This window comes from Lithobates pipiens, unplaced genomic scaffold, assembly GCF_037356315.1.
Source record: "Lithobates pipiens isolate NorthernLeopardFrog02 unplaced genomic scaffold, aLitPip1_a1.2 Scaffold_25, whole genome shotgun sequence".
Classification (NCBI taxonomy): Eukaryota; Metazoa; Chordata; class Amphibia; order Anura; family Ranidae; genus Lithobates; species Lithobates pipiens.
This window is the reverse complement of record NW_027507787.1, coordinates 27,585,789-27,612,083: the sequence shown is the minus strand read 5'-3', so window position 1 is coordinate 27,612,083 and position 26,295 is coordinate 27,585,789. Positions and strand designations below refer to the sequence as shown.

The window sequence follows — 26,295 nt, the reverse complement described above, 5'->3', positions numbered from 1 at the left end:
AAATTCTCAGGTATCCCCAATACCTGTACCGACTTCTCCAATATGACCTGAGGTAATATATTAGTGCACAAAGAAAGGAAATAGTCCACGTAAAGTGCTAGAAAACACAATCCAATCTCAGGTAGTTGAAGACAGATACCTTTATCCCAATCGGTGACTATATCCAAACAGGTGACACACCATAAGTGAGTAATAATAACCCTTACCGGCTCACAAAATGGGTATGGCAATCATGCTGCTCAAAAAGTAAAAACAAGAAATGCCTCCATAATGTAATCATTTAAACACTTTTAATAGGTACATAGGCGCATAAAATTGAATGCAGAGATGGCAGCGTCTCCACTGGCTTCCCGCTGTTATCCTGCTGCCCATCAATCTCCTATCAGCATGATGACATCAGCGTCACTGGCCTCACCCTATGCGTTTCGTCACAGGGAGATTGATGGGGAGCAGGATAACAGTCTGTGTTCAATTTTATGCACTAATCTGATATCTCTTTGTAAGTGCAATTTTTTATTACCTATTAAAAGTGTTTAAACGATTACACTATGGAGGCATTTCTTGGTTTTACTTTTTGAGCAGCATGATTGCCATACCCATTTTGTGAGCCGGTAAGGGTTATCATTACTCACTTATGGTGTGTCACCTGTTTGGATATAGTCACCGATTGGGATAAAGGTATCTGTCTTCACCTACCTGAGATTGGATTGTGTTTTCTAGCACTTTACGTGGACTATTTCCTTTCTTTATGCACTAATATATTACCTCATGTCATATTGGACTTTTTTATTTATTTTTTTGTTTACTTGTATATGTTATCTGTACAGGTTATGTAGTATTGTCTGACACCACAGGGAATTTTTTTAAACACATGTCAAGATGGTTATAAATTTTGGTTGGTGTCTGCTTTAGTTTTACTTTTTAAGTGATTTTTTACCATTACCTTGGTATTGATTTCAATTTATTATATCATTTTTTTAAATATATTTATTATTGTTATTTATTTCATGTCACTTTGGTGGGATAATTACTCAAATAAGTATATTCATTTTTTTAAATATATTTATTTAATTTATTTGATATCATTGTTATATATTCTACATCATTTTGGTGGGATAATTCATTTAATTCTGTTTGGTATTTTTATCATCAGCGCTGCACTTTTTAGAACTTTAGAAATATTATGAAGAAAGAAATCAATGGCAACTAGCTTGAGAATGGAAAGTCCCAGGCCATTCAACAGTTACTAATAGCAACTCCACCGTGTTGAAAAATAGAAGTGGAGGTGGTAAAAAGAGTGAATTGATCATGAATACATTTTTGGAACTGTTCAAATAAATGAAAATGACAGGTTGATTTTGAAATTTAGTAATGAAAGAGACAAGGAAAAGAATATTCTCTGACAAGGAAATGGCTGTGTTCTAAATTAAATGTTTCATAACGTGCTGGTATGCAAAGCATACTAGCAGATCATCCTTTTATCCTGCAGGGTAATAGGATAATTTGCTAGTATGCATTGAAAACACTTACTTTAGAACAAAGCCCTGCATCTGCTGGCAAGGCTTTCATCTTCACCGGTCTTCCTTCCAGGTTCACAGGCTTCAGCTGTTTGACTGCTGCAATGACATCACTCATACACACGCATGCGGGTGTCACGGTTGTGGCATGGCCCTCGCAATGGACGGTATGCTGTCCATTGAGAGTGCAGTGCACATGTGCCTGTGGTGTCACCTACTGCTACTATAGTAAATATCTCCTAAATGATGCCTTATTTTAGGATTACCTGTAGGTACAAGTATACAACAGGGACTTTATTACCACTTTTACTGACCACTCTGTACACTATGCTGTAGGTTATATCCAATGCTTCTGATTGGCCAACAATGTATCCTAAGCTGTATGATACATACTAATGATTGCTTCACTTTGTTCACTATACTGTGAGTTCACATACTGTACTTCTGACTGCTCTGTGCACTGTTATTTATTAATTTATATTGTGAACTGCTACACTCTATACACTATGCTGAACATCACATACTCTAGACTAGGGGTGTCAAACTCAATTTAACCGCAGCCCGCATCTGCATTATGGTTGTCCACAAAGGGCTGGTTTTTATATGCCCAGTGCATCCCCCTTACATCAGTTGTCATGAGCACACCTACCATCAGAAGTCAAGAGTCCCTCACACTCCTTTACATCACACATCACCCCCTTACCTTGTGCTGCTGCCAGAAAGACACTGGGAGTAGGGCTATGAAGCAGAAATTGCAGGGTCTGCAGGAGGACCAGAGGAGTAGAGGAGTCAGCTGCCAGAGTCTGTTGAATGCAGTACCAGGGAAGGTGGAAACAAGGGGGTGCTTCAGCCACACAGGGAGGTGCAGGATCTGTAGGAGGTGTTCTGTCCTCCTCTATGCTCTTGACTACTGATACGGGGGAGGGAGGGATAGAGACAAGCCTCTCCCGGCTGCATAGGGAAATACAGGATCTGGCAGAGGAGTTCTGTTCTCCTCTCTGTTACCAACTACTGAAAAGGTGGGGTGGAGATGAGGTGCAGTGTTGCAGTTGCAGGACAGGTGCGAGGGCCACATGAAATGGTCTGGTGGGCCGGATTCGGCCCATGGACCTTGTGTTTGACACATGTGCTCTAGACCATGGCACGCTGTATTGTGCAATAAGTACTTCACACTAATTCAATGTGTATACTGCTCTATACTGCCCTATGTGTGACATCAATTTCTTTTGACATTTATGTATTATAGATAGTATCAGGGGAACTTACCTTTGCAAACAGTGTCTTTTGTGGATGTACATTCCTCAGCAATTTCATGGTCACATCTAAAATAAATATATGAGCATTAATGTACAATATAAAGTACAAGAAAACCAACATATGGATTTAGAAATAGTGTTATTACTAACATATTATTTCAATTGCACATTTTCGTTTATGACGTTTACTACTAAAAAATGACTGCAGCATAATGCCGATGTTCACATATTAGCTGCGGCTGACTGAGCAAGAAAACAGAAGACAAGCAAAGCTAATGACATAACTATACAGCTGTCAATGAATGCTCGGATTGGCTGCACAATTGTCATATTCATATTAAACCCAGCAATGTACCAAGTGACAGGTAAACATTAGCAGAATGTGCGGGTGTTGATATCATGCTACATATTGTTTTTACACTAATTTTGAAGGATGATGTGTGTTGATTTTGATTTGAGTGTTTACTTTTTGTTGTTACTTAAATGTTACATTTAAAAAATTCCCCTGCACAACCAGCCCAGTATACCAGGAAAGTGAGGGGTGATTCCCCCTGCCACCCTGATACCAACCCGCATACCCTTCATTGGGGGAGTGCTTTGAGTTGGATCCCCAAAGTAAACAATATCCTTCTTAAAGCAGTGGTTACTGACACTGACCGGGACAAATGGTTCTGCACCCCCAATGCCAAGTTTACATACAATATAAAAAAATATAGATATTTTTCACTGACGGTTTACACTTTTGACATCGGTTGCAGTTCTCGTCAGAACAGAAGAATCCTTCTATACATTTGCAAACTGTATTTTGGGTTATTGTACACGGATGTAGCTGTTCTTGACCTGCAAATAGATCAGAGAACAAAGATAGATCAACAGAAATAAAATTATACAATATTAGAATCTATGGGGGAGATTTACTATAACATCAGGTGCAGCTGTGCATATTAGTAACCAATCAGCTAACTTCAGCTTGTTCAATTGAGCTTTAACAATAAAACCTAGAATCTGATTGGCTACTATGCAGAAGTGCACCAAATTCTGTGTACAGTTCCAGTAAATATTCCACTATGGATGTTGCATATACACCAGAATACTAATACTGCTCGAATGGTTACACTGCCTTCACCCTTTTTTTAATGGTAAAATGCAGGCCAACACATCAGAGATGCAGTCCTTTAAGACTTTTTTCAACATACTACAAAACGTACTGCAAAAAAAACCCCAAGCTGTACATGATGGGAAAACCCACTGTACACATGTACACCAGCAATCACAAAGTGTTAGCTGTCGGTTAAAGCGGAACTTTACCCATAACAACTTGATAAAAAATAATTTTTGTTCGCAAGGGACATTCCACATTAATAATTATGCTACCAAAATTAGTGTGTGCTGTAAATTACCTCCAGCATTGGTCCTGTTTCTTCTTGCTGGTGGCTGGCGTTGGTGGCTTTATTGAGGGGTATAACTCATTGCCTGGCATAAGGCCAAAGAGTGAAGCTATACAATTTTCATTTTGTTAATGTAGATGCATTTACGGCTATAGAAGATCTTTTACTAATACTACGCACCTGCCCCTTTATCACAATTCCGGCATCTTTGGCACTCTGCGTAACCATTTTCTTTATCCATGAAATCCACCCCTTCGGTACATTCTTTACACACTGGCTCTCCCTGTGGTTCAGTGCAATCAGATGTTGCATGAGTTCCTTTAAGTGAGGCAGAAATAAAATGTCTCTTACATAGTATAATCATCGGGTGTCACTGTCAGTATAAATGTTACATAGGCAAGAAGGTCTTATCTAGTGGGACGTGTTCATTATGGTGATATCCTACAGTCAGCTCCTCAGAAGATTACTCATAGTCCTCAGCTCTGCCACAGCTGAGACCTCAAAGAACAGCTACACAGTTTCCAGGCTGCCTCAGGACAGTAGCCCCTGAGGCTTTGAAATTCTCCCTGCCAAGAAAAGACAATCTCTTCAGGGCTACAAACATTTTATCATCGCCCCCAGCCATCTTCTGGAAACAGATCTCAAGGGATTGGCTAGGCCATGATAAATATTCAGGCTGCTCATTTGAATCTCCCTCCCCATCTTCCGGAAGCTTCTTTCAGAGGCAGGGGGAAGAAATCTACTGTAATGTCCCGTACACACAAGCAGAATTTCCATTGGAAAAATCTTGGATGGTTTTTCCGACGGAATTCCACTCAAGCTTGGCTTGCATACACGCGGTCACACAAAAGTTCTCGACCGTCAAGAACGCGGTGACGTACAACACTATGACAACACTATGACGAGCCAAGAAAATTAAGTTCAATGCTTCCGAGCATGCGTCAAATTGTTTCCGAGCATGTGTAGGAATTTTGTGTGTCGGAATTGGTACAGACGATCGGAATTTCTGATCGGAACTTTTTGAGAGAGAACCTGCTCTCAATCTTTTGCTGGCAGGAGTTCCGCCAAATATAGGGCAATCATTTTAGGGACTAGGTTAAGTATAGTTGCAGTGAGAGTTAACAGTTAGGATCAGGTTAAGGTTTGAAGGTTGGACCATTTTAGGGAATAAAGTGGTTTTAAACCCAAAACCAAAAATGTAATATATTGCAGCCAACAATCATTCGATGTGGTGGCTGTATCAGTTCTCTATTCTTTGGCTTTTTCTCCTCTGTCTTCACCTGGTGATCTGGCCTCTAACACACCTTCGGTATTAGCGAGACACAACTCTGGAGGAATGAGGAGAGGAGGCACATCAGCATTCAGTCTAGGGGGGGAGGGTAGTGTTAATGTATTAGCAGATTTAGATACTCTAACAAATTGAAGCCAAACTCCAGCTCATGCTTTATAATCAGTTACAGCAAACAGATTTATTTTTCCTTTTGGGATAATGGTTTTGCATGAATAAAAAAAAGCTGATAATTTTAATCACCCCTGTCAGTGTTAAGTGGTTTGTCTCATCCATGTAAACTGATACATTCTGCTGGAGAGTTGGTGCTGTCAAAAACAACAAGCTTGCTGCTTGAATTACCAGATGAAGATAGAAGAAAGAAAACATAAAAAAGGAAACAAATGCAGCCATCACATCTAAGAACAGGTAAACTGCAATTTAATAAATTTGTGCTTTTGTGTTGAAGGCCTCTTTCACACGGGGCGGATCAGTAATGATCCGCCCCGTGATGATCCGCTCGCTCAGCGGGGATCGCTCCGTTGTCCCCGCTGAGCCGGCTGCGGACAGGGCAGTCTCCGCACACTGTGCGGGGAACGCCCTGTCAGCTCTCCGCTCTCCTCTATGGGGATCGGATGAGCACGGACCGTGTGTCCGTGTTCATCCGATCCGCTCTGCAGACGGATAGAAAAATAGGATTTTCCTCCGTCTGCAGAATCGGACTGTTGCGGAGGCGGAGGAAATCGGGTGTCTGCGGATCTTCATCCGCAGACACCCGCTATCCCATAGGGATGAATGTATGCCTGTATTTCATCCGCAAACGGATGGATGAAATACGGACATATCATCCGCATGTGTGAAAGGGGCCTAATACTGCTTTAAAGAGGAAGTAAACCCTGGTGGGTTTTTCTTCCTTACTTCTTCCCTGCAAAGTAAAGGCATAATGTGCTAGCATGCCCCACTGCAGGGCTGTGTCCAGCTCCATGACTGGCTGGAGCCGCGTGATGTCACTCCCACGCATGCATGCAGGAGCCGCTGGTCACGACACACTTGTCTGAAGAAATAGCACAGGCAACCATTTGTTCAGAGCACATGTGCCAATGACATCATCGGCGCAGTAAACAGTAAATATCTCTGGGTTGCATGCTCGGATAAGGGTCTGGTATGGATTTTAGGTGGACCCAACACGTTTTTTTTTTTTTATTTGGCGTGGGGGTTGCCCTAAAAAATCCATACCAGACTGAAGGGTCTGGTTTGGTCTTCGGATCCCCCTCTCAAGATTCATACAAGACTCAAAGGGCCTGATATTGTCAGATCAAAGTCAGATCCCATTCATTGAATTCACATGGAAGTTGGACACAAAGTCATAGGGCAAAGTCCAAACAGAAGTCGTCCGACTTCCATGTCATACCAGTGTGAACCCGACCTTGGGACAGTGTTAGGATTTTCATTTTTAACAAGACCACCTGGTGTGTTGAGAATAGACTTTTGTTAAACGTACCTTTGTGACAAAATTTACAACAAAATTCACTTGCAAAATATTCCCCCTCTTTACACGATACTTGTCTTTTGAATAGTCTGTGAGATAAATCGTGTTTTTCCTTCACATATTTGTCTGAGGAATCTTGAAGGAGTTTCTTAGATAAAACAAGATTTCTTTGAATGATCACCTAAAAATGAGAAAAAGCCTTTCATTTTTTGATTTGTAAAAGTACCAGTATGGTGTTTGTTATCTGGAATTCTCTACCATAGTTCTCCAGATCTAAAATGATAGTAAATGTGTTATCAATACATGTTCAATGCACTGTCCTTTGCAGTCATATTCTCTTTATAATTTTTAGTTTACCTCAGAACTTTAAAATCTATAACCTAGACATTTTAAGTTTTTTACCTTTTACCTTAATACATTCTTTGCATTAAAGGTTAAAAACTCCACAGTACCTATCCTACCTACCCCTATACCTAAACACATGCCTGACCACTCCATCCAGCATTGTTCCAGCTGCAGCACCATTCCTCTCACTTCCTAGTTCCACAGGAAATACTAAGAGCAGTAGAAGCCATAGGCTCCAACTGTTGTCAGTCAGACTCCTCTGAGGTGGAAGCGGGCCGTGGCTTACCGAGTTGTGTGTGCGCCTATGGATGTACATGGCCCACCCTCAGGAGCACACGCACAAGGGCACCTCTTTAGCAGCTTGCTAAGGAGGCACCTGGGGGAAGGGGGAGCTGACAGCGCCGGTGGTAGACTGCCAAAGAAAAGGTAAGGGATGGCATTGCACAGAACTGGTAAGTAAAACCTATTGTTTACTTTAATAAAAAAATATATATATTTCGTTTCAATTTAATACTTCAAAATCACACCATTTTCTCCTCAAAACCACATTTATGTTTGTTACTCTATCCTTGTTTTTAACAAAAAACCAAGACGATCAACAATTTCTTGTCAGAATAGGTATGGCTGAGGTGCAATTTTATAACAGCTGTGGAATTACTTATACCATGTATTGTGTATTGGACTGTATTACCAACTGTGTGGAATTATATGACCTATTATTTGTACCTCTTTTTGATACTTCAGTAAAGTTCAAAGGAAAAAAACACTATAATTATGCTTCTTTCCTGACTAAGCCTGTGAGTGCAAGAAGTGTGGAGCAAAGAAAACCCCCTCAGTGCACCATGAGGTAAAGGTGAGATTGTGCGCATCAGATATACGTTATCAATAAAGTGTCAATCTGATTGGTCGCAGAGCTAATGGTGGTTAGAAGTGATCACCCTCCTGTTGGTAGCCCCCCTCAGTATGACACACATCAGTTACCAAGGGCATCATGCTTCAGATCATGGAGAACTAACCTGAAACCATGTTAATCTACAAGGCCTTGCACAAAAGTAAGCTCTACGCACTTGGGCAGTTGTTCAGACCAGGGAATAGAGAGAGGCAATCTAGGATAAGACATCATATGCATAGAAGGAAACATTTGCAGACTGCAGGGCATGTTGAAGTAGATGTCTGTAATGCCCCGTACACACGATCGGATTTTCCGACAACAAACGTTGGATGTGAGCTTGTTGGTTGAAAGTCCAACCGTGTGTATGCTTCATCGAACATTTGTTGTTGGACTTTCCGCCAACAAATGTTTGCTAGCAAGTTCTCAAATTTTCCACCAACAAAACTTTGTTGTCGGAATTTCCAATCATGTGTACACAAGTCAGACGCACAAATGTTCACGCATGCTCGGTATCAAGCAGAAGGAGCCGCACTGGCTATTGAACTTCCTTTTTCTCGGCTTGTCGTACGTCTTGTGTATCACCATGTTCCCACGTTTGTAATTGTTGGTCAACATTTGTGTGACCGTGTGTATGCAAGACAAGTTGGAGCCAACAACCTTCGAACAAAAGTTCACGGTTTTGTTGTCGGAAAGTCTGTTCGTCTATATGGGGCATTAGACTCCAACTGTGTAGCATGGCAACAATCAGCAGTTTACACATATGTTAGTACTAAAACAGTGCTACATACTTGTAAGCTTAGTGCTACAATAGTACCACACAAATGTCAGGCAATTACTACAATAGTACTACATCCAGGTCAGCTTAGAAATACAGAAGTACTGCATACTTGATAGGTTAGTATAGCAGATACACACACAAGACAGGCTATTATCACATACACGATAACAGTGCTATGTACAGGTTAGTACTACAGCAGTACGACATCTAGGTCAGTTTAATACTACAGCAGTACTACATGCAGGTTAGGTTAATACTCTAACATTACTTTATACAGTTCAGGTTAATACTACAACAGTACAAGTCATGCTCTACACCTCTAGCATCTCCTTTACCCTTATAGTAAACTTGTCACTTTTAATAAAATCTCAAATCCACCCTCTCCCTCCCCAACCTTACACTAGGTGCTTTCATCACCTATGCTTACATTTAGCTCTGCTCCCCTCCAGGTCATGGAGCAGCAGTGGGGTTTTTACGAATTTCTGTACAGGTCCCAAAAACTGCATTATGAAGAGTGAGGAGTCATGTTACCTTCTTTCCTGTACCAGTAGTATTGAGGTTTCTGCAATCCACCAGGAGGGAGCAGAAAGGCAGGGGTGAGGTGGTAAAGGTAAGTCTAAACACTGGAGGATTCTTAGACCCCTTTTCACACTGGAGCATTTTGCAGGGGCTATAGCATTAAAAATAGCGCCTGAAAACCTCCCTATAACAGCTGCTCCATTCACTCCAGTGTAAAAGCCCGAGGGCTTTCATACTGGAGCGATTCGCTGGCAGGGCGTCAGAAAAAGTCCTGCTAGCAGCTTATTTGGAGCGGTGAACTTACCGCTCCTCCCCATTGAAATCAATGGGGCGGCGCTGATATACGCCGCCAAACGCAGCTGCAACAATAAGGTTGCGAATGTCTTGAGAGAGTTCTTTGCTTTTACCCATCATGAGATGTTATTTGTACGACACCTTGGTAATGAGACAACTTTTTACAGGCCATCAGTTGAGACTGAACCCGCTGAGATTAATTTGCCCTGAGAAGGGTCAGGATTACTTTCTAATTACTGATAGATTTCAGCTGGTGTCTTGGCTTTCCATGCTTTTTTTGCACCTCTCTTTTTTTCATGTGTTCAATACCTTTTCCCTGTGACATAGTTACATAGTTAGTCAGTTAGTCAACCAAAAAATTATACAATCCCATATGCACAATCCTTCACCCACAGTTGATCCAGAGGAAGGCGTAAAACCCCAGCAAAGCATGTTCCAATTTTCTACAGTAGGGGAAAAAATTCCTTCCAGGAGGTACCGGCCAGGTTCCCCCCCTTTCATCTGGGTTGACTTTCCATCCTCACGCAGCCATCCCTGGAGAGCACCTTGGCTCACAACATCGCAGCACCACCTTGCCCAGCCGAGGCATAGCCAGCTACCCGCATAAGAACGCCTACTGAGTGAGTTCTGCTTTGCTCTGACATCCAGTGTGGTTATTTTATTATTGCCTACCAGGGTTGTTCATTTTTTATCAATTATTGTTTGAACTGTTTTTTTTATAAACTTCCTGTAGTTTTTTACTACTTTACTGGTGTCATCGAAACACCTCACAGTGTATCCACTTTCCATTTGCATTTGCCATATACTTGCCATTTGTACGTTATACCCATGATCCTTTCTAGAGCTTTTCAGTGGAGGTTTTTGGACTCAGGTTGTTTTTAGCACGGCTCCTGGTGCCCATTTCCCACTTAGCAGATTTTATGGACATTAGCACTGCATTGCTTAATACCATGGAAAATGTTGCACTTTAGTCCCTTTAGCACAATACTTTGTTGTTTGTTTTATTGCTAGAAGTGAAGAATGTTCAAGTTGTCCTCAAAGTTTTACCAAGCTCTGGGCATCGCATACCTCCCTAACCCCATCCAAGTTATTTACCCCTAATAAATAACAAAAGCAAAGCCCTTGGGCTGGTTTATTGTCTATAGATGTCTTGGAAAATGCATGTTGCCTGGCTGTGCGGGAAAAGGAGGACCCAAAATCTAGCAGCCCTTTAGGGGGTAGCATTACACATGCATAGAGCTAATATAATTTTATGCATATTTTACGCATGCATACATTTCCGTGTCTAGACACATATACTTATGGACCATCAAATGTGCTTTTTGCACAGGATCTTAAAACCATGGCAGAGCCTTTGGCTCGTGACAGATTTAGACCTACTGGTTTTATCATTTTAAAAATTTCCTTTTCATGGAAGGTCCCTGTTTTAATGTAAAAAGTACCTTGATGAAGGGGATTTCACCCAATTAATGTTATGAAAAAAAGTTCAACTGAATAAAAACAAAAATCTGTTTATTAGTTGAAATATTCCATCTCTATATATTAGTCAGAAAACATCCCCTTTGTATAGATGATTACACAATCTGTTGGCAGAGCTGTTTTTCTGAATACATGCACCAGATGATGGGTGGCAGGAAGAGCTATAGCAACCAGCAGGGGAAACACTATACGACACACTCTGACATGTCAGATGGCTGTGTTGGTAGCTCTGCAAGAGAGCAAAGATTAATATTACTACATTAGGTAAATGTAAAATATGTTTTCTTACAGTACTGCTGCTATTTTTTTTTTATCTGAGTGACAGGGTGAGCTTAAGTAGTAATCAGTGGCAGCCCATCCATTAGGGGCACACAGGTGGCTGCATTGCTTCGGGGGTCGGGGCAGGGATCAGCTTCTCCTTCTCCTGCTTCACCACATGAGAGGAGGTCACAGCCTCCTGCGAGTTTCAGCCCCAATGTGACCCCAGGGTGAGCTGCCACACAGGGAGCCTGATCTCGGACCCTCCAGCCCTCAGGGCGAAGAGACCTGCGCATCCTCCCGCTGTGGGGCTGGGAGGAATCCCCTGCACAGGCGGGACCTGGCCCAGAGGGTTCCCTCTGCGTCCCCCTCCATACCTCCATTAACGCTGGCTCAGCACGTGGTGGTCGGTTTCCACTGGGCAGCCTGGACAGTTCTTATCTATTCCTTTTACTGTATCTGGTCCTGTGAATGTGATGTCTGCTCCCCCTGTTAGTACTTCCCCTGGCACCTGTCCTGGAGATGGATGGGGGGCTCTGGTTATCGCTATGTCCCCTCCCGGGGTTTCGTTTCCAACGTCCCAACGTCCCATGCAACTTTGGCTGAGGTTGTCCAATGTTCCAGTTGATCGAGTTGCAGTCATTGTTGGGAAAGCTCAACTTTGCATTTCACATTATGCCAATGGGGCGAATGTTTTGTAGACGCTTGGCAGTCGCCACTGCAGGGGTCAAGGCCCCACATCATTTTGATCGTATTAGTCAGGAACATCAGAAGGATTTGCGGGTGTGGCATATGTTTTTGGAGCAGTACAACGACAAGTCTTTTTGTCAGGGGCCTGCGGTCAAGGGGACGGAGCTGGAGCTTTTCAATAACGTGACGGGGTTGGTGGGTTATGCGGCTTACTTCAACGGCCGGTGGTGTGTGGACCAGTGGTCGGAGGAGTTATTGGGGTCCGATCTCATTCGGAAACCTGATGTTGTTAGCACTATGTTTCCCATAGTGCTAGCCGTGGAGCTTTGGGGGTCGGATTTCAGGAACAGGTGGGTTTGTTTCATTTCGACAATCTGGTGGTACATGCCATTAATTCCCTGTTGGCATCTTCCTTGCCTGTGGTCCGTTTGCTGCGTCATTTGGTGTTGTGGTTTCAATTTAAATTTTTTATGTTTGCTGTTCATAGGTAGCTGATTTGCTTTCTCGCCTACAGTGGGACAGATTCTGGCAGTTGGCACAGGAGGAGAAGCAACTGTGCCCCAGATGTTTGTGGGATCTCATTTTGACACTGTGATGTCGTTGGTTCGGCGGGCAGTAGCAGTAGCTACTTGGCAGACTTACAAGTGCCTATGGCGGGAGTGGCACGAGCTGGTAAGTAGTGTTGTGGGTTGTTCCAGCGATGAGCACAGGCTTCATGTGTTGCTGCATTTCCTAGGTAAAGACTGTGAGGAGGGTTTGTCTGTCGCTTTGGTAAACAGTAAGATGGCAGGCCTGGCCTTTTTGTTTAAATTGGGTGGGGTGGAGGATGTTACGTGTTTATAGTACCAAAGACTTTGCAGGGTTACAGAAAAGGGTGAGGTAAGCCTGATTTCCGGCAACTGGTGTTTTTGGGTACATTGGAAGTATTGGCATGGGTGTTGCCCAGTGTCTGTTTTTCTCCTTTTGAGGTGCAGCTGTTCAGTACAGCTTTTGTTTTGGCTTTTTTTTTTCCAGGGGAATTACAGGTGGGGGAATAGGTCAGCCATTCCAAATCAGGGGTTGGGGGTTTGGATGTCTTGGATGTATCAGTACGGGGCGATACTGCTACGCTGCTCATTCATAAGTCATAAACTGATCAGATGCAAAAAAGGGCCAGGGTGGTACGGTGGTGGGCTTGGCTCTGTGCCCAGTCTCAGTTATTAGGGATTGGGTGGGGGTACGGCCTGTCCCCTTTTTGATCCACAAAGATGGGTCAGTGTTGTCTAGGTACCAGTTTGGGTCTGTTTTAAAAAAATGCTTGGAGGTGGGAGGGTTCACTCTGAGGGACTATTCTTCGTATTCGTTCAGGATAGGGGTGGCCACAGAGGTGGTGCATTGGGGTTTCAGCAACCAGATCCTTCAGCGCATTGGTCATTGGGAATCTCATCGATTTTGGTTGTATGTACGCCCTCATCTTCTTAAAGGCTGGAGAAAAAGGGGTGGGCAGATCCCATTGCTGATTGGGTTCAGTGGCTAATGGGGTGATATTTCTTGTCTGGTGATATGTCTGTTTATTTGTTTCTGTCGGTGGCCGTACTGGTGGGATCATAAAATGTGGGATTTGTGTGTATGGTGTATTGGGGCTTGTTTTGTCTATGTTCCTTTTGTGTTTCTGTTTTTCAGGCCCAGTGTGCTTGATGTGGATCCTGGGTCATTCCTATGTTCACTGGCAGGGCTAAAAGGGCTTTGGTCAGGCTGGAAAGCAGGCAGCTGGGTTTCTCCTGGGGGGAAGCCACGGTAAGATGTATTGGGATACCGGGTATGTTGTGCTTTTGAGTGCTACCAGAAATTCAGCGGTATGTTGGAATGGACAGGCCTCCTGATGTGCTGCTTATACACACTGGGGGCAATGACCTCAGTATCAGGGCATCCAGGGAACTCATTTGAGATATTAATTTCCTTTGCTTGAGGTTGGCTTTTCCAGATACTGGGAGTTGGAAGGAGATAATGGCCTGTATTTGAGGGGAGATGGGGTAGATTTGTCAGTGGTGGGCATAGGCACGTGGTTCTTGGGGCTCCAGGAGGGTCTCCAGCGGGCCTTGCGGCTGTGGAGGGCTGCCCACATGTGAGGTGTCACTGGTGGGTGTCTGGTTTGTGAAGTTCGGAATGATGGAAGGTATACAGTAAATGGTGTGGAATAGTGGAAGGGGTTGGGCCTATCTCGGTATGGGTACCTTCTCTATCTGGAAATAATGGGCTATCAGTCATCGGGCTGCATTTGGCAAGAAGGTGACAATAGTTTGTCCTTGAGCTGGTGGGATCGCGGCTAGGGACCAGGATGCAGAGGTGGTAGTGGTACAGCCGATGCGATAGAAAGCCATCCTTCATGAACCTCAGACATAGCAGTCAGTTTAAAAAAGTTGGGTTTTATATATATATATATATATATATATATATATATATATATAAAATTGAATTTATTTTTATAGTAATTTTGTTATGGTTGTTAACCTCCCTGGCGGTATGATTCTGTCTGGATTTAGGTGCTGAAAGCGGTACAATTATTTTGCATGGAAATATTTTGTAGTCCTGTAAATCTAAGGAATAACGCTCTTAAATCTCTTCAAACCAGAGTCTAGCAGACATCCCGGGTATGATAAAGTTTATAATATAATAAAGAATAATAAAAACGATTCAATAATGTAATCAAATCCTAAAACACTGAAAAAGGGACACGTTTTGGTTGCTATGGATAATCTCCAAATTTCAGGCAGAAAAAACAGTATTTATAATATAAAAGTGCATGCAGGGCATTGCACAGACCACTAGGGACAAAGGGGGTGTGTATTTTTTAATACAGCACTGTAATCTGTAAGATTACAGTACTGTGTGTGTTTTGTGTCTTTTTACTTTTTTGAATTTGCCGCCGTAACGTCGCAGGGAATGGAGTTCGGCGGCATTCGGCACTGTGAATCGAGCGGAGGACAGCTCGATCACACAGCGCGGTGGACATCGCTGGATCCAGGGGACAAGGTAAGTAACTCTCACTGTGTCCTCCCTGTATCCAGCGAAGTGATCCAGAGTGATCCAGAGTCGGGAATACCACTAGGGAGCTTAATAAAGGGGCCATACGGCCATTTAATCCAGAAGCTGTGGCGTGTTTGTTTCTTTAGGTATTCTAAGGGGGATAAAGGTTGTAGGTTGGGGGTAGCAGGTGTGGCAGACGGCACATCAGCCATACACCAGTCAAGTCAGCACACATTCACTTCTTGGCATGTACACAAAGATATACACATGTGAAAGGCCATAGTAAATAACATTTCAAACCTATTTAATCATTTTCTTAGACTTTTACAAACTGGACTCTTTTTCAGCTAGGGTTTTGTGGAAATCTAGGGTTGCTGCATAGGTTGCCATGGCCTCCTTGGACAGTAAGCAATAGCAGATTGATATCCCACCTACAGTGATCACCAATAAAACCTGTCGGGTCCCACTTTCATCTAATAGCAGGGGATGACTTTTACATGGCCACCAATGTAAGGGAACAGTTCCCACTGACATCCAATAAAAGGGGGTGACTGTTACACTTTCCACAGATAGGAACAGTTTCCACTGACATCCAAAGGTAGGGAGTCACTTCTACACTGGCCACCAATGTAAGGGGGCTTCTCTCCACTGACCACCTATTTAAGGTGGCATTGTTCCATTGACCACCAATGCAAGGTGACACTTTTATAAATCCAACTAGTGCAAAGGGGCGCTACAATTTTTTACAGCTTGTTTTGTTAGTGTTTTTACCTTCTTTAACTGTTTACTTTAAACTTTAAGTCAAAAAAATTAAGAAAGGATGCAATAGACACTGTGGTTGATTTACTAAAACTGAAAACTAAAAAAAAAAAAAAAATCAGCTTCCAGGTTGTATTGCCAAAGCTTAATTAAACAAACTGAAGTCAGAAGCTATTTGGCTACTACGGTATGCATAGCTGCACTATATTTGCATGCTCTAGTTTTAGTAAATCAACCCCACTATGTAGTATACAGAAAGTATTTGTTCTGTTTTCAGTGACAGGTGATGATGAAATCTCCATCTAACAGTCTCTAACTTTCATTACCACTGCCTAGCAAAAAAATACATTGGCACTTCAAATTTTACAGTCATCTGACGTCTTACAAAGAAGGGTTGGAACCATCAGAAAGAAGAAGAGACTCTCACAAATGGTGGCTTATTGTGGCCTGTATATTTATGATAGTGGTGTTCTTTAATAGTGGTTATGTTGTTAACCACAGAGTAGAATACACTCATAGCTCCCAACTATCTCTAATCGGAACTGCTGTATAAAAGTTACAAAAAGCGGAAGTGCTTAAATCGGATAAATCACTTTTATACTGCATAGAACTGTTTTACTAAACCAGAAAAATCTGACATTTTTACTAGATGGGAAAATATGTGTCATATACACAGTATATTTTCCTGCTTATATATGCAATGTACAGTACTGTATATGAATATACTGTATACAGTGGGTAAAGAAAAGATCACCCCATAATAACATTTTGTTTCTTTGCAGCCTGAAATAAAGACAGATGCAGTTTCTGTTTTATTCAGTTGTATTTACTAGTTCAACTTATAACTTCCAAGTGAAAGCTGTAGCACCAACATGTCAGAACAAAAAAACAAGTAAAAAAACAGAACAGCTCACCATTCAAATAACAGCATTTTTACAGTAAAGCATGGAGCTGGTAATATCCTGTTATTGGGGTGTTTCTCTGCAGCAAGGACTGGAGCACTTGTCAGGATAGAAGAAAAATGGATGGGGCAAAATACCATCAAATTCTAGAGGAAAATCTGCTGCCCTCTGCCAGAAAGTTGTCAATGGGAAGAAGGTTTACCTTCCAACATGATGATGATCCAAAGCACACAGCCAAACTGACTTCAAAGTGGTTGAAGGGAAAAAAAATGCAAAAGTCCTTGCATAGCCTAGTCAGAAACCAGACTAAGGCCTGATTCACACCTATGCAGGTTGCAGTTTGCATGTTCCAGAAGCATTTTTCAATACATGTTTTTGATCCATTGAAGTCTATGGACCCAAAAACCAGAAAAATGTCCCTGGTACTTTCCATAAAATACAAAGATGTGAACTACATCCATAGGAAACCATGTTAGCCACTAAGGTTTCATGTACACGGGTGTTTTTACAACCTCTCCTGAACGGTTTAACTTGACAGCTAGTAACCCACCTTTAAAACATCCATTTTGCTTCATTTAAATGTCGCGTTTCGCGGCGTTTTGCCACGTTTGCGTTTAGCAGCATTTCTATAAAATATATATATATATATATATATGTGTGTGTGTGTGTTTTTAAATGGGCAAAAACGAAAAACGCCTATAAAGGAAATGCGTCTAGACGCCGGTGCCGCATTTAGTGTCTGAAAAGTGGAAATCTTTGGGGTCTGAACCCATTTTTTTGCTTTCGAAGAAGCACTGTTAGGCCCCTTTCACACATGCGGATGGTATGTCCGTATTTCATCCATCGGTTTGCGGATGAAATACGGGCCATACATTCATCCCTATGGGATAGCGGGTGTCTGCGGATGAGCATCCGCAGACACCCGCTATTGTCCGCCTCCGCAAATGTCTGATTCTGCAGACGGAGGAAAATCCTATTTTTCTGTCCGTCTGCAGAGCGGATCGGATGAACACGGACACACAGTCCGTGCTCGTCCGATCCCCATAGAGGAGAGCGGAGAGCTGACAGGGCGGTCCCTGCACAGTGTGCGGAGACCGCCCTGTCCGCAGCCAGCTCAGCGGGGACAACGGAGCGATCCCCGCTGAGCGAGCAGATCATCACGGGGCGGATCTTTACTGATCCGCCCCGTGTAAAAGAGGCCTTAAATGCAACTGCCTAAAAACGGCAATAAACGAGACTGTGTAAATGGTCACATAGGATAACACCAAATGAGTTCAGGGGCAGTTGAAAAAAGCGTCCAATTGCCTCTGAACGTATGTTTAGCAGCATCCCGTGTCCATGGGGCCTTAAGAACCGAGCCTCTTTCTGAGATTTGGTGTTTACAAGTTAAAAACTGTTTTGTTTTTTTCTAGAAATTACTTAGAACCCCCAAACATTATTATTATATATTTGCTAACACCCTAGAGAATAAAATGGCGGTCGTTGCAATACTTTTTGTCACGCCATATTTGCGCAGCAGTCTTTCAAGCACACTTTTTGTGGAAAAAGTTCATTTTTTTTAAATAAAAAAATAAGACACCATTAAAGTTCGCCAATTATTATGAAAGATAATGTTACGCTGAGTAAATTGATACCCAACATGGCACGCTTCAAACTTTTACCCTTAAAAATCTCCATAGTCGACATTTAAAAAAATTCTACAGGTTGCATCTTTTGAGTTACAGAGGAGGTCTAAGACTAGAATTATTGCTCTCGCTCTAACAATCGCATTGATACCTCACGTGTGGTTTGAACACCGTTTTCATATGCGGGCGCTGCTCACATATGCGTTCGCTTCTGCACGCAAGCTCGACAGGGAGGGGAGCGTTTAAAAAAAAATGTTTTATTTATTTTACTGTTAATTTTTGATTTTTACACTGTTCCTTTAAAAAAAAAAAGTGGGTCACTTTTATTTCTATTACAAGGAATGTAAACATCCCTTGTAATAGAAAAAAAGCATGACTTTTTGACCCCACATCTCATATTTAAAGTGGTTGTATAGTAAATTTTTTACTTTTACCTGCAGGAAAGCCTATAATAAGGCTTAACTGTAGGTAAAAAAAATATCTCCTAAACCTGTACAGTTTAGGAGATATTCCCCTCGATATGCGCCGCAGACTGCAGCGGCGCATGCGCACAAGTGGATTCTCGGCTGTCGCCGGACCCGGCCGGGATGAGATCTCCCGTGCGCATGCGCAGGAGTGATGATATCGCGGCTCCGGCCACTCACAGCGCCGGAGCCGCGATACAAGGAAGAAATGCAGAGGGAGCATGTCAGCTCCCTCGGCGTGGATCGGGCCAGATGTCGGGGCCTCGTTCTAAGGTAAGTATTTCATAATGAGCTAGTATGCGGTGCATACTAGCTCATTTTGCCTTTTCCTTTGCAAGTGGCAAAAAAAATGAAAAAATATTAGCGGGTATACAACCGCTTTAATAGGTCCGGGGTCAAAAAGACCTCTCAGATCTCATAATTATACTAAAATGCAATAAAAAAAATTAAAATAAATGTAATAAGAGCTATGGGCGGAAGTGACGTTTTGACAATGATATGGAGACAGGTGGGGGCCATCTTCCTTTCACTCGTCTCTATGTCAGGCTAGGGAGAGGATCCAATTGCCTCCTCTGCTACCGACGGCTCCGGTATACGGCAGAGGGCACCGGAGAGTGACGGGAGGGGGGCCTCACCACTCACCACCGATAAAAATGATCTCACGGCGAATCCATATTCCAATGGGGACACTAGTTCTAGTGACTTTGCAGGGATTTCTTCTTACTTCCTGTTTGGCTATGGGACAGGAAGTGAAGGGGACACAGATGGCGAAAAAAAAATCTCACAGGGGTTATAACCCTCCCTTGCTCTGTCCAAAATAAAATAAAAAAGTTTTGCCTATAGTTCTGCTTTAAACCCCATTGAAAGTCTGTGGAATGACTTGAAGATTGCAGTCCCAAATGGTCACCATCACATTTAACTGAACTTGAGCAGTTCTGCAAAGAAGACTGGGCCAATATTGCAAAGTCTAGATGTGCAAAGTTAGTAATGACATATTCCAACAGAGTAAAGACTGAGTCGACTAGGGCTTAAGCGGTAAAGTGGAGCTATTTTTAGTGCTGCTTTACCGTCGTTTTAGCGGCGATATTCGGCCGCTAGCGAGGCGGATTTAACCCACCGTTAGCTGCCAAAAAGGGGTTAAATCCACCCGCAAAACGCAGCCGGAGCTCCCAGCACCCCCTAATACTTATCTGACCCATCTCTGTCTAGCAATGTCCACGCATCCCTGGGCCGCCTGGGACTCTCCCCCCTGATTGGCTAAGACACAGCAGCACCACCATTGCCTCCCGTGGCTGTCAATTAAAGTCAGTTAACCAATCAGGGCAGCGAGGGAGCGTGGACGAATGGCAGCTCCCTGTCTGAATGGACACACAGAACTGCAGCTCAGCTCGGATGCCCTCATAGCAAACTGCTTGCTGTGGGGGCACTCGACAGGAGGGAGGGGCCAGGAGAGCAGAAGAGGCACCCAAGAAGAGGAAGATCCAGGCTGCTCTGTGCAAAACCAACTGCACAGAGCAGGTAAGTATAACATGTTTGTTATTTTTATTTTTTTAAACAAGCCTTCACAATCACTTTAAGGCCTTGTTTACACAGGGTGTACTATAGCGTATGGCTATGCAAGGCTTTGTTTACCTGCATAGGGATGCCCAGATTTTCCATGCATCCCAATGCAAACAGTCCTATTGATGTCAATTTGGACACAGCAGCTGCACAGACATGGTCGCTGTGTCCCAATATGACATCCATGTGACAGCATGAATTCGGGGGGACACTCACACACATGCATGTTCATATTTGGACAGCAGTGGCTGTGTTCATGCAGCTGCTGTCTCATTTACATCAATGAGTCTGCCTGTTCGGGGTAAACATGGCCCTGGATGGAACATATGGTATAGTACACTTGTGTGTACGAGACCTAACTTTGCCTAGGATTTTCTTTTTATCGTTTGCTCATTCTGTATTTTCTAGGTTTGTGAAACCACTTCTCCATTCTGTAATATATCATTTCCGGTCAACTGTCTAAGGCTGGCTTCACACCTTCACCCTGTGTTCACACACACATTACCACAATGCACTGTATCACACCATAAATGCTTAGTGTGTTGCGGTGCCCTTTATTTTGAATGTCACCCAAGCACACCAAAGCAACACACCTGTGTTGAAGCAACATGCCATTTTTTCTTCATTGTGCTGCAATGGTAACCCAATTTAAATGACTGTAATGACAATGTGTATTACTGAGATAAAAGGAGAAAAATGTTGGGACTTTATATGAGACCTTGGACATCCCGTACAGAGGTCTCTATCCCTAATATATTAATGCACAAGAGGGAAAAACTAGGGGACATAGGGGACAAGGGGACTTTATATGAAATACGACACTCAGGGTAGGCTGGGACATTAATTATAGTATAAATGATGTTCTGAGGTGACAATAATGGGCATAAAGCAATAATTGATAAATGTTTAATTGAAATCAGTAGGTAAGATATAAAATAAGAGATAATTGATACAAATACAATATATTAATATATAATTAATTAGATCAATAATATAAGTAAATAAAATATAATTAGTATAATATCTCATAATACAATTTTATATCATACAATATCTCATAATAAAAATAAATATAGTAACATAATAAATAATGTATCACATGGTAGAAATAACTAGCAGCAGTACACCCAAAATAGACACGACCATGATGAACATATTGTAATAAAAAGTAAATCAATGTCTCCGCCCTTTAAAGCGGAGGTCCACCCTAAAGTGGACCTTCCTCTCATCGGAATCCTCCCCCCCTCTGGCGCCACAATTGGCACCTTTCAGGGGGGAGGGGGGTGAAGGTACCTGTACAGTACAGGTATCTGCACCCACTTCCGGGATAGCTCTCTGCGGAAAGGGGCGTAGATTACGCCCCTTTGTGAAAGTCCCCTGCTGCCTGCTGTGAAACACACAGATCCCAGAGGCAGCGGGTCCATCCTTATTGCGCAGCGCGACTCGCGCATGCGCAGTAGGGAACCGGGAAATGAAGCCGAAAGGCTCCACTTCCTGATTCCCATACCCAAGATGGCGGCGGCAGCACCCGAGAGACGATCGAGAGATCGGCTTCGCGGGCACGCTGGACAGGTAAGTGTCACTATTTTAAAAGTCAGCAGCTGCAGTATTTGTAGCTGCTGGCTTTTAAAAAAAAAAAAACGCGGACTCCCGGCGGACTCCCGCTTTAATAGAGCCCATGGTATAAACTATGGATACTGTGATATAGCAGCAAGGGTAAAAGCTTGTGCTTCAATTCATCATTGGCATAGTACATTCATAAGTTCCTTCTGCCAAACATACAATTTGTTTGTAAATCCAAGCCTTGGTCGTTGTCCAATATCACTAGCCATAGGCTTCACTGGTTATAAGATTCACTGTCCATGGGGTTGACGTCTCATCCATTTGCAGATGAGCATGTATTGTTTGTACGGGTTCTGTGGCTGATTGAGGTGGTAATTAGACCCACCTGGTGCCTTGTCTGCACTTGATTAGCCTTGGAGGCTGGGTGGTTGGTAGGTGTTTGGTTTCAGAGCAAAGGGTGGCATACACTCTACAAACAATTCGCATCAGATTAATTTAAAACTCTTTACTACCGATTCATTTTGGATTAATTTCATACATTTTACAACCGATTCGAGTAATTTCTCTTTACAACCGATTTATATCAGATACATTGCATACATTCTACCATTGCCATTCATTGTTTCCCCCATGCTGTGTGTTTTAGTTCCCACAGTGGAACTTATGAAATGTTTGTACATGGTTCTTCCCTCATTTATTTACCAAAACAAAGTTATTTTCTGTGCGTCATGCACGGCGCCACAACACACTCTTCAGATGTCTTGTACACACAGTCCAGTCCAATGTGAACCCATTCGCATGGTCACTGTCGCAGGTAGGATTCGTTACCGTGTTTGTCATGTCAAAATGCCAACTTACGAATCATTCGTACACACTTTTCGTGTTCTATTTTCTACACCAAACCTTGTTGTTTTGCCTCATGCATGGCATCACGCCACACCTTCCCAATATGTTGCACTCCAGCCACAGTCCGCCGTGAACTCACTAGCATGGCCCACTGTCGCAAGTAAGATTTGTTACCACATTCTTTAATCCCTATCAGTTCGTTACCATACGTTGTCTCCCATATCATTAGTTTGTTCCCCCTACGGAACCTACGAATCAAAGGGACGTTATCCTTATCCCTTATACTGCTCGCTTAAGGGTATGGTAAGCCGCCAAACAAACCAGGAGTTTCTATCCTTTTCTCAGTAACCCAATTCACATTTCTTGAGACCCTTGCAGCTATGTAAATCGTCTCAACAGCCTGACACGCTTGTTGAGACCCTTGCAAATGCAACGTTGCCTCAGCAAACCTCTCACTCATCAAAAAAACCTTTGTCACCACGCAATCTCGGCCTAGCAACCGGACGCTTGCAACCATGCAATTTGTCTCAGCAGCCTGACATCCTTGTTAAGCCCCTTACAAAACGCAACATCTTCTCAGCAAACTCTCACTTGTCAAAAAATAAATAAATAGTAATAAAAAAAAAAGAAAAAAAAAAAAAAAAGAAACCTCATACGCACTGAGACCCTTGCAACAAGCCAATATCGTCTCAGCAAACCTGACTAAGACCCTTGCAAGCACGCAATATCGTCTCAACAACTTCACTGAGACCCTTGCAACCACACAATACCGTCTCAGCAACCTGACTGAGACTCTTGCGTCCATGCAATAGCGTCTCAGCAAACCAGACTGAGACCCTTGTAACCACGCAATATCGTCTCAAAAACAAACCTTCATACTCATCGAGACTCCTGCAACCACACAATATCATCCCAGTAACCTGACACTCACTGACACCCTTGCAACCATGCAATATAGTCTCCAGTAGTATAAAACACGTTGTGGCACGCATCTACGTGCAAACCCGCATACAAACTAACATGCAAACAATCAGCCACACAAACATGCAGTGGCACCCAGTTGGCCATTCATCTCCAGTGGCACTGATGAGGCTGCACTGATATGCCTGCACTGATAAGGCTCCACTGACAGGCACTGATGAGCCTGCACTAATAAGGCTCCACTGACAGGCACCGATAAGGCTGCACTGATAGGCACTGATGAGGCTGCACTGTTGGGCATTGACAGCCACTGATGAGGTAGCATTAATGAGCCTGCACTGATAAGACTGCACTGTTAGGCACTGGTGAGCCGGCACCGATGAGGCTGCACTGATGGGCACTGATGAGGAGGCACTGACAAAACTGCACTGATGGGGCAGCACTGATAAGCTGCAATGATTTGCAATGATGGGGCTGCATTGATCATCAGGGGACTGATAATGTGCCCTGTCAGCCTGACTGCTAATTGGCTCTCCTTTCCATACACAGTGACAGCGTTTGAATAAAGGAATGCAGATAACCATCAAGTTTGTTTACATGTGATCAGCTGTGACAGCTGATCACACGTTAAAGGGCCACTGTGATTGGCCCCTCACCTCAATTAGCTGTGTCCAAAGGCACAGCGATCACAGGGGGCTCGCGGGAGGTGTGTTCTAGGAGCACATCCATGGATGCTCTCCCAAAACAAGAGAGCTGTAGCTGCCTTTTGGCTATGGCCCAGTAATAATGTGGTTAAAGCGGACCTCCACCCTAAAGTGGAAGGTGCGTTCATCAGAACCCTCCCCCCTCCGGTGCCACAATTGGCACCTTTCAGGGGGGAGGGGGGTGCAGATACCTATATAAACCAGGTATCTGCACCCACTTCCGGGACAAGCTAACCGCAGATGCCCCGCACCCCCCCCCCCCCCCCCCGAATCGCGCATGCGCAGTAGGGAACCGGGCAGTGAAACCGCAACGCTTCACTTCCCGATTCCCTGACAGAGGATGGCGGCGGGAGCAACTGAGAGACGAGCGATTGCTCGTCATCTGCTGCTGACATCGCTGGACCCTGGAACAGGTAAGTGTCCATTAATTAAAAGTCAGCAGCTGCAGTATTTGTAGCTGCTGACTTTTACTATTTTTCTTTTTTAAGGTGCAGCTCCTCTTTAAGAATGTCACCAGCACCCCCCACCCCTTTGTCATGTCTGGCTGCAGGGTGGGCCAGTGGTCTGCTATCACTTGACAGTTTCCTGTGGGGTTTGGGATAACCTGGGTTTGCCCTGTACTTTCGTCACTAAACTTAACCACATCCTACATTTACTATCCAAAACAAAACAAAAAAAGTTCTGGCCGTACATACACTTCTAATGTTAGGCTTGGATTTTTTTACTTTTCCGTGTAAAGGGGTTAACGTTAAAAGATAGGTTGACAAGTTAAATTTAGGGACAGACAAGGTTAGCAAGTTAATAAATGTTGACAGATGGAGGGAAGTGTTTGACAAACTTCATAAAAACAGAGAGCATGGCAGGGCACATCTGATAGAAATGACACTAATGCCATGAAAATCACCGTTATCATGAAGTCGCTTACACTCGCTCTGCCATCTCTGTAATTAAACTTTATTTCTACAAACAGTTCCCCCGACTGTTGCAATGTCCTCTCTAGTTTGTTTACGCCTAACTGTCATTTGTCATTTTAAAACCACAACTAGATATTTCTCCTGTCCGCTATGTAGAAAGAACGATCACAAAATATATCACAGAGAATATCATTCCATTTTAAACTTACCAAAATAAAGACAAGACGCAGGGTGACCATGGCTGCTGCTTCGTATTTTCTGTACTGAAACTGAAAGTACATGAAACTTGAGGAGGAGCCTTTAAGAAAGTCATGTGAGTTCACAGAAGATGACATGTCTGGCCATGCCTGACTACTTGTTTGTTTCTTTTTGTTAGAGATACACTTCCTCGTTTGTAAATATGATTCATTTATTATAAAATAAAGTGAATCTAAAAGCAAAACTTTTTTAATTTTGGACATAAAGGAGAGGGACACTTTCCTTTTGTATCCAATCAGACATGCCCTTGTACTACATAGTTGAAAGTAAATCTAATGCGGCGTACACACGACCGGACTTCCCAGCAGACTAGGTCCGACAGAATCAGTCCGTCGGATAATCCGATCGCGTGTGGGCTAATCCGATCCTTTTTCACATAAAAAATCAGACGGGCCTAGAAATAGAACATGTTTCAAATCTGTCCGACGGACTCAATCCCTATCGGGAAAACCGTTCGTCTGTATGCTGGCCCGACGAACCAAATACGACGCAAGGGAAGCTATTGGTTACTGGCTTATTGAGCTTTTTTAGTCCCTTTTACGTCATCACGTTCAAAATGAACGGAATTTCGAATGGACTTAGTTCGTTTGGAAAGGTCTGC

General features: G+C 43.2%; 1 protein-coding gene across 3 annotated transcripts in view; it reads right to left on the bottom strand.

Moving 5' to 3' along the window:
- The window catches only part of FAS (Fas cell surface death receptor), a 71,972-nt gene extending 46,217 nt beyond the window's left edge, over positions 1 to 25,755 (bottom strand). For all 3 annotated transcript variants that reach the window (XM_077454178.1, XM_077454179.1, XM_077454180.1), the window contains exons 1-5: positions 25,646 to 25,755; positions 6,930 to 7,098; positions 4,342 to 4,479; positions 3,505 to 3,613; positions 2,784 to 2,839 (exon numbers count right to left, since the gene is read on the bottom strand). In XM_077454178.1, the coding sequence (XP_077310304.1) occupies positions 2,784 to 2,839; positions 3,505 to 3,613; positions 4,342 to 4,479; positions 6,930 to 7,098; positions 25,646 to 25,717 (544 nt within the window). In that variant the 5' untranslated portion in view covers positions 25,718 to 25,755. The remainder of the gene's footprint in view (positions 1 to 2,783; positions 2,840 to 3,504; positions 3,614 to 4,341; positions 4,480 to 6,929; positions 7,099 to 25,645) is intronic.
- Between the last annotated feature and the right edge of the window lie 540 nt (positions 25,756 to 26,295).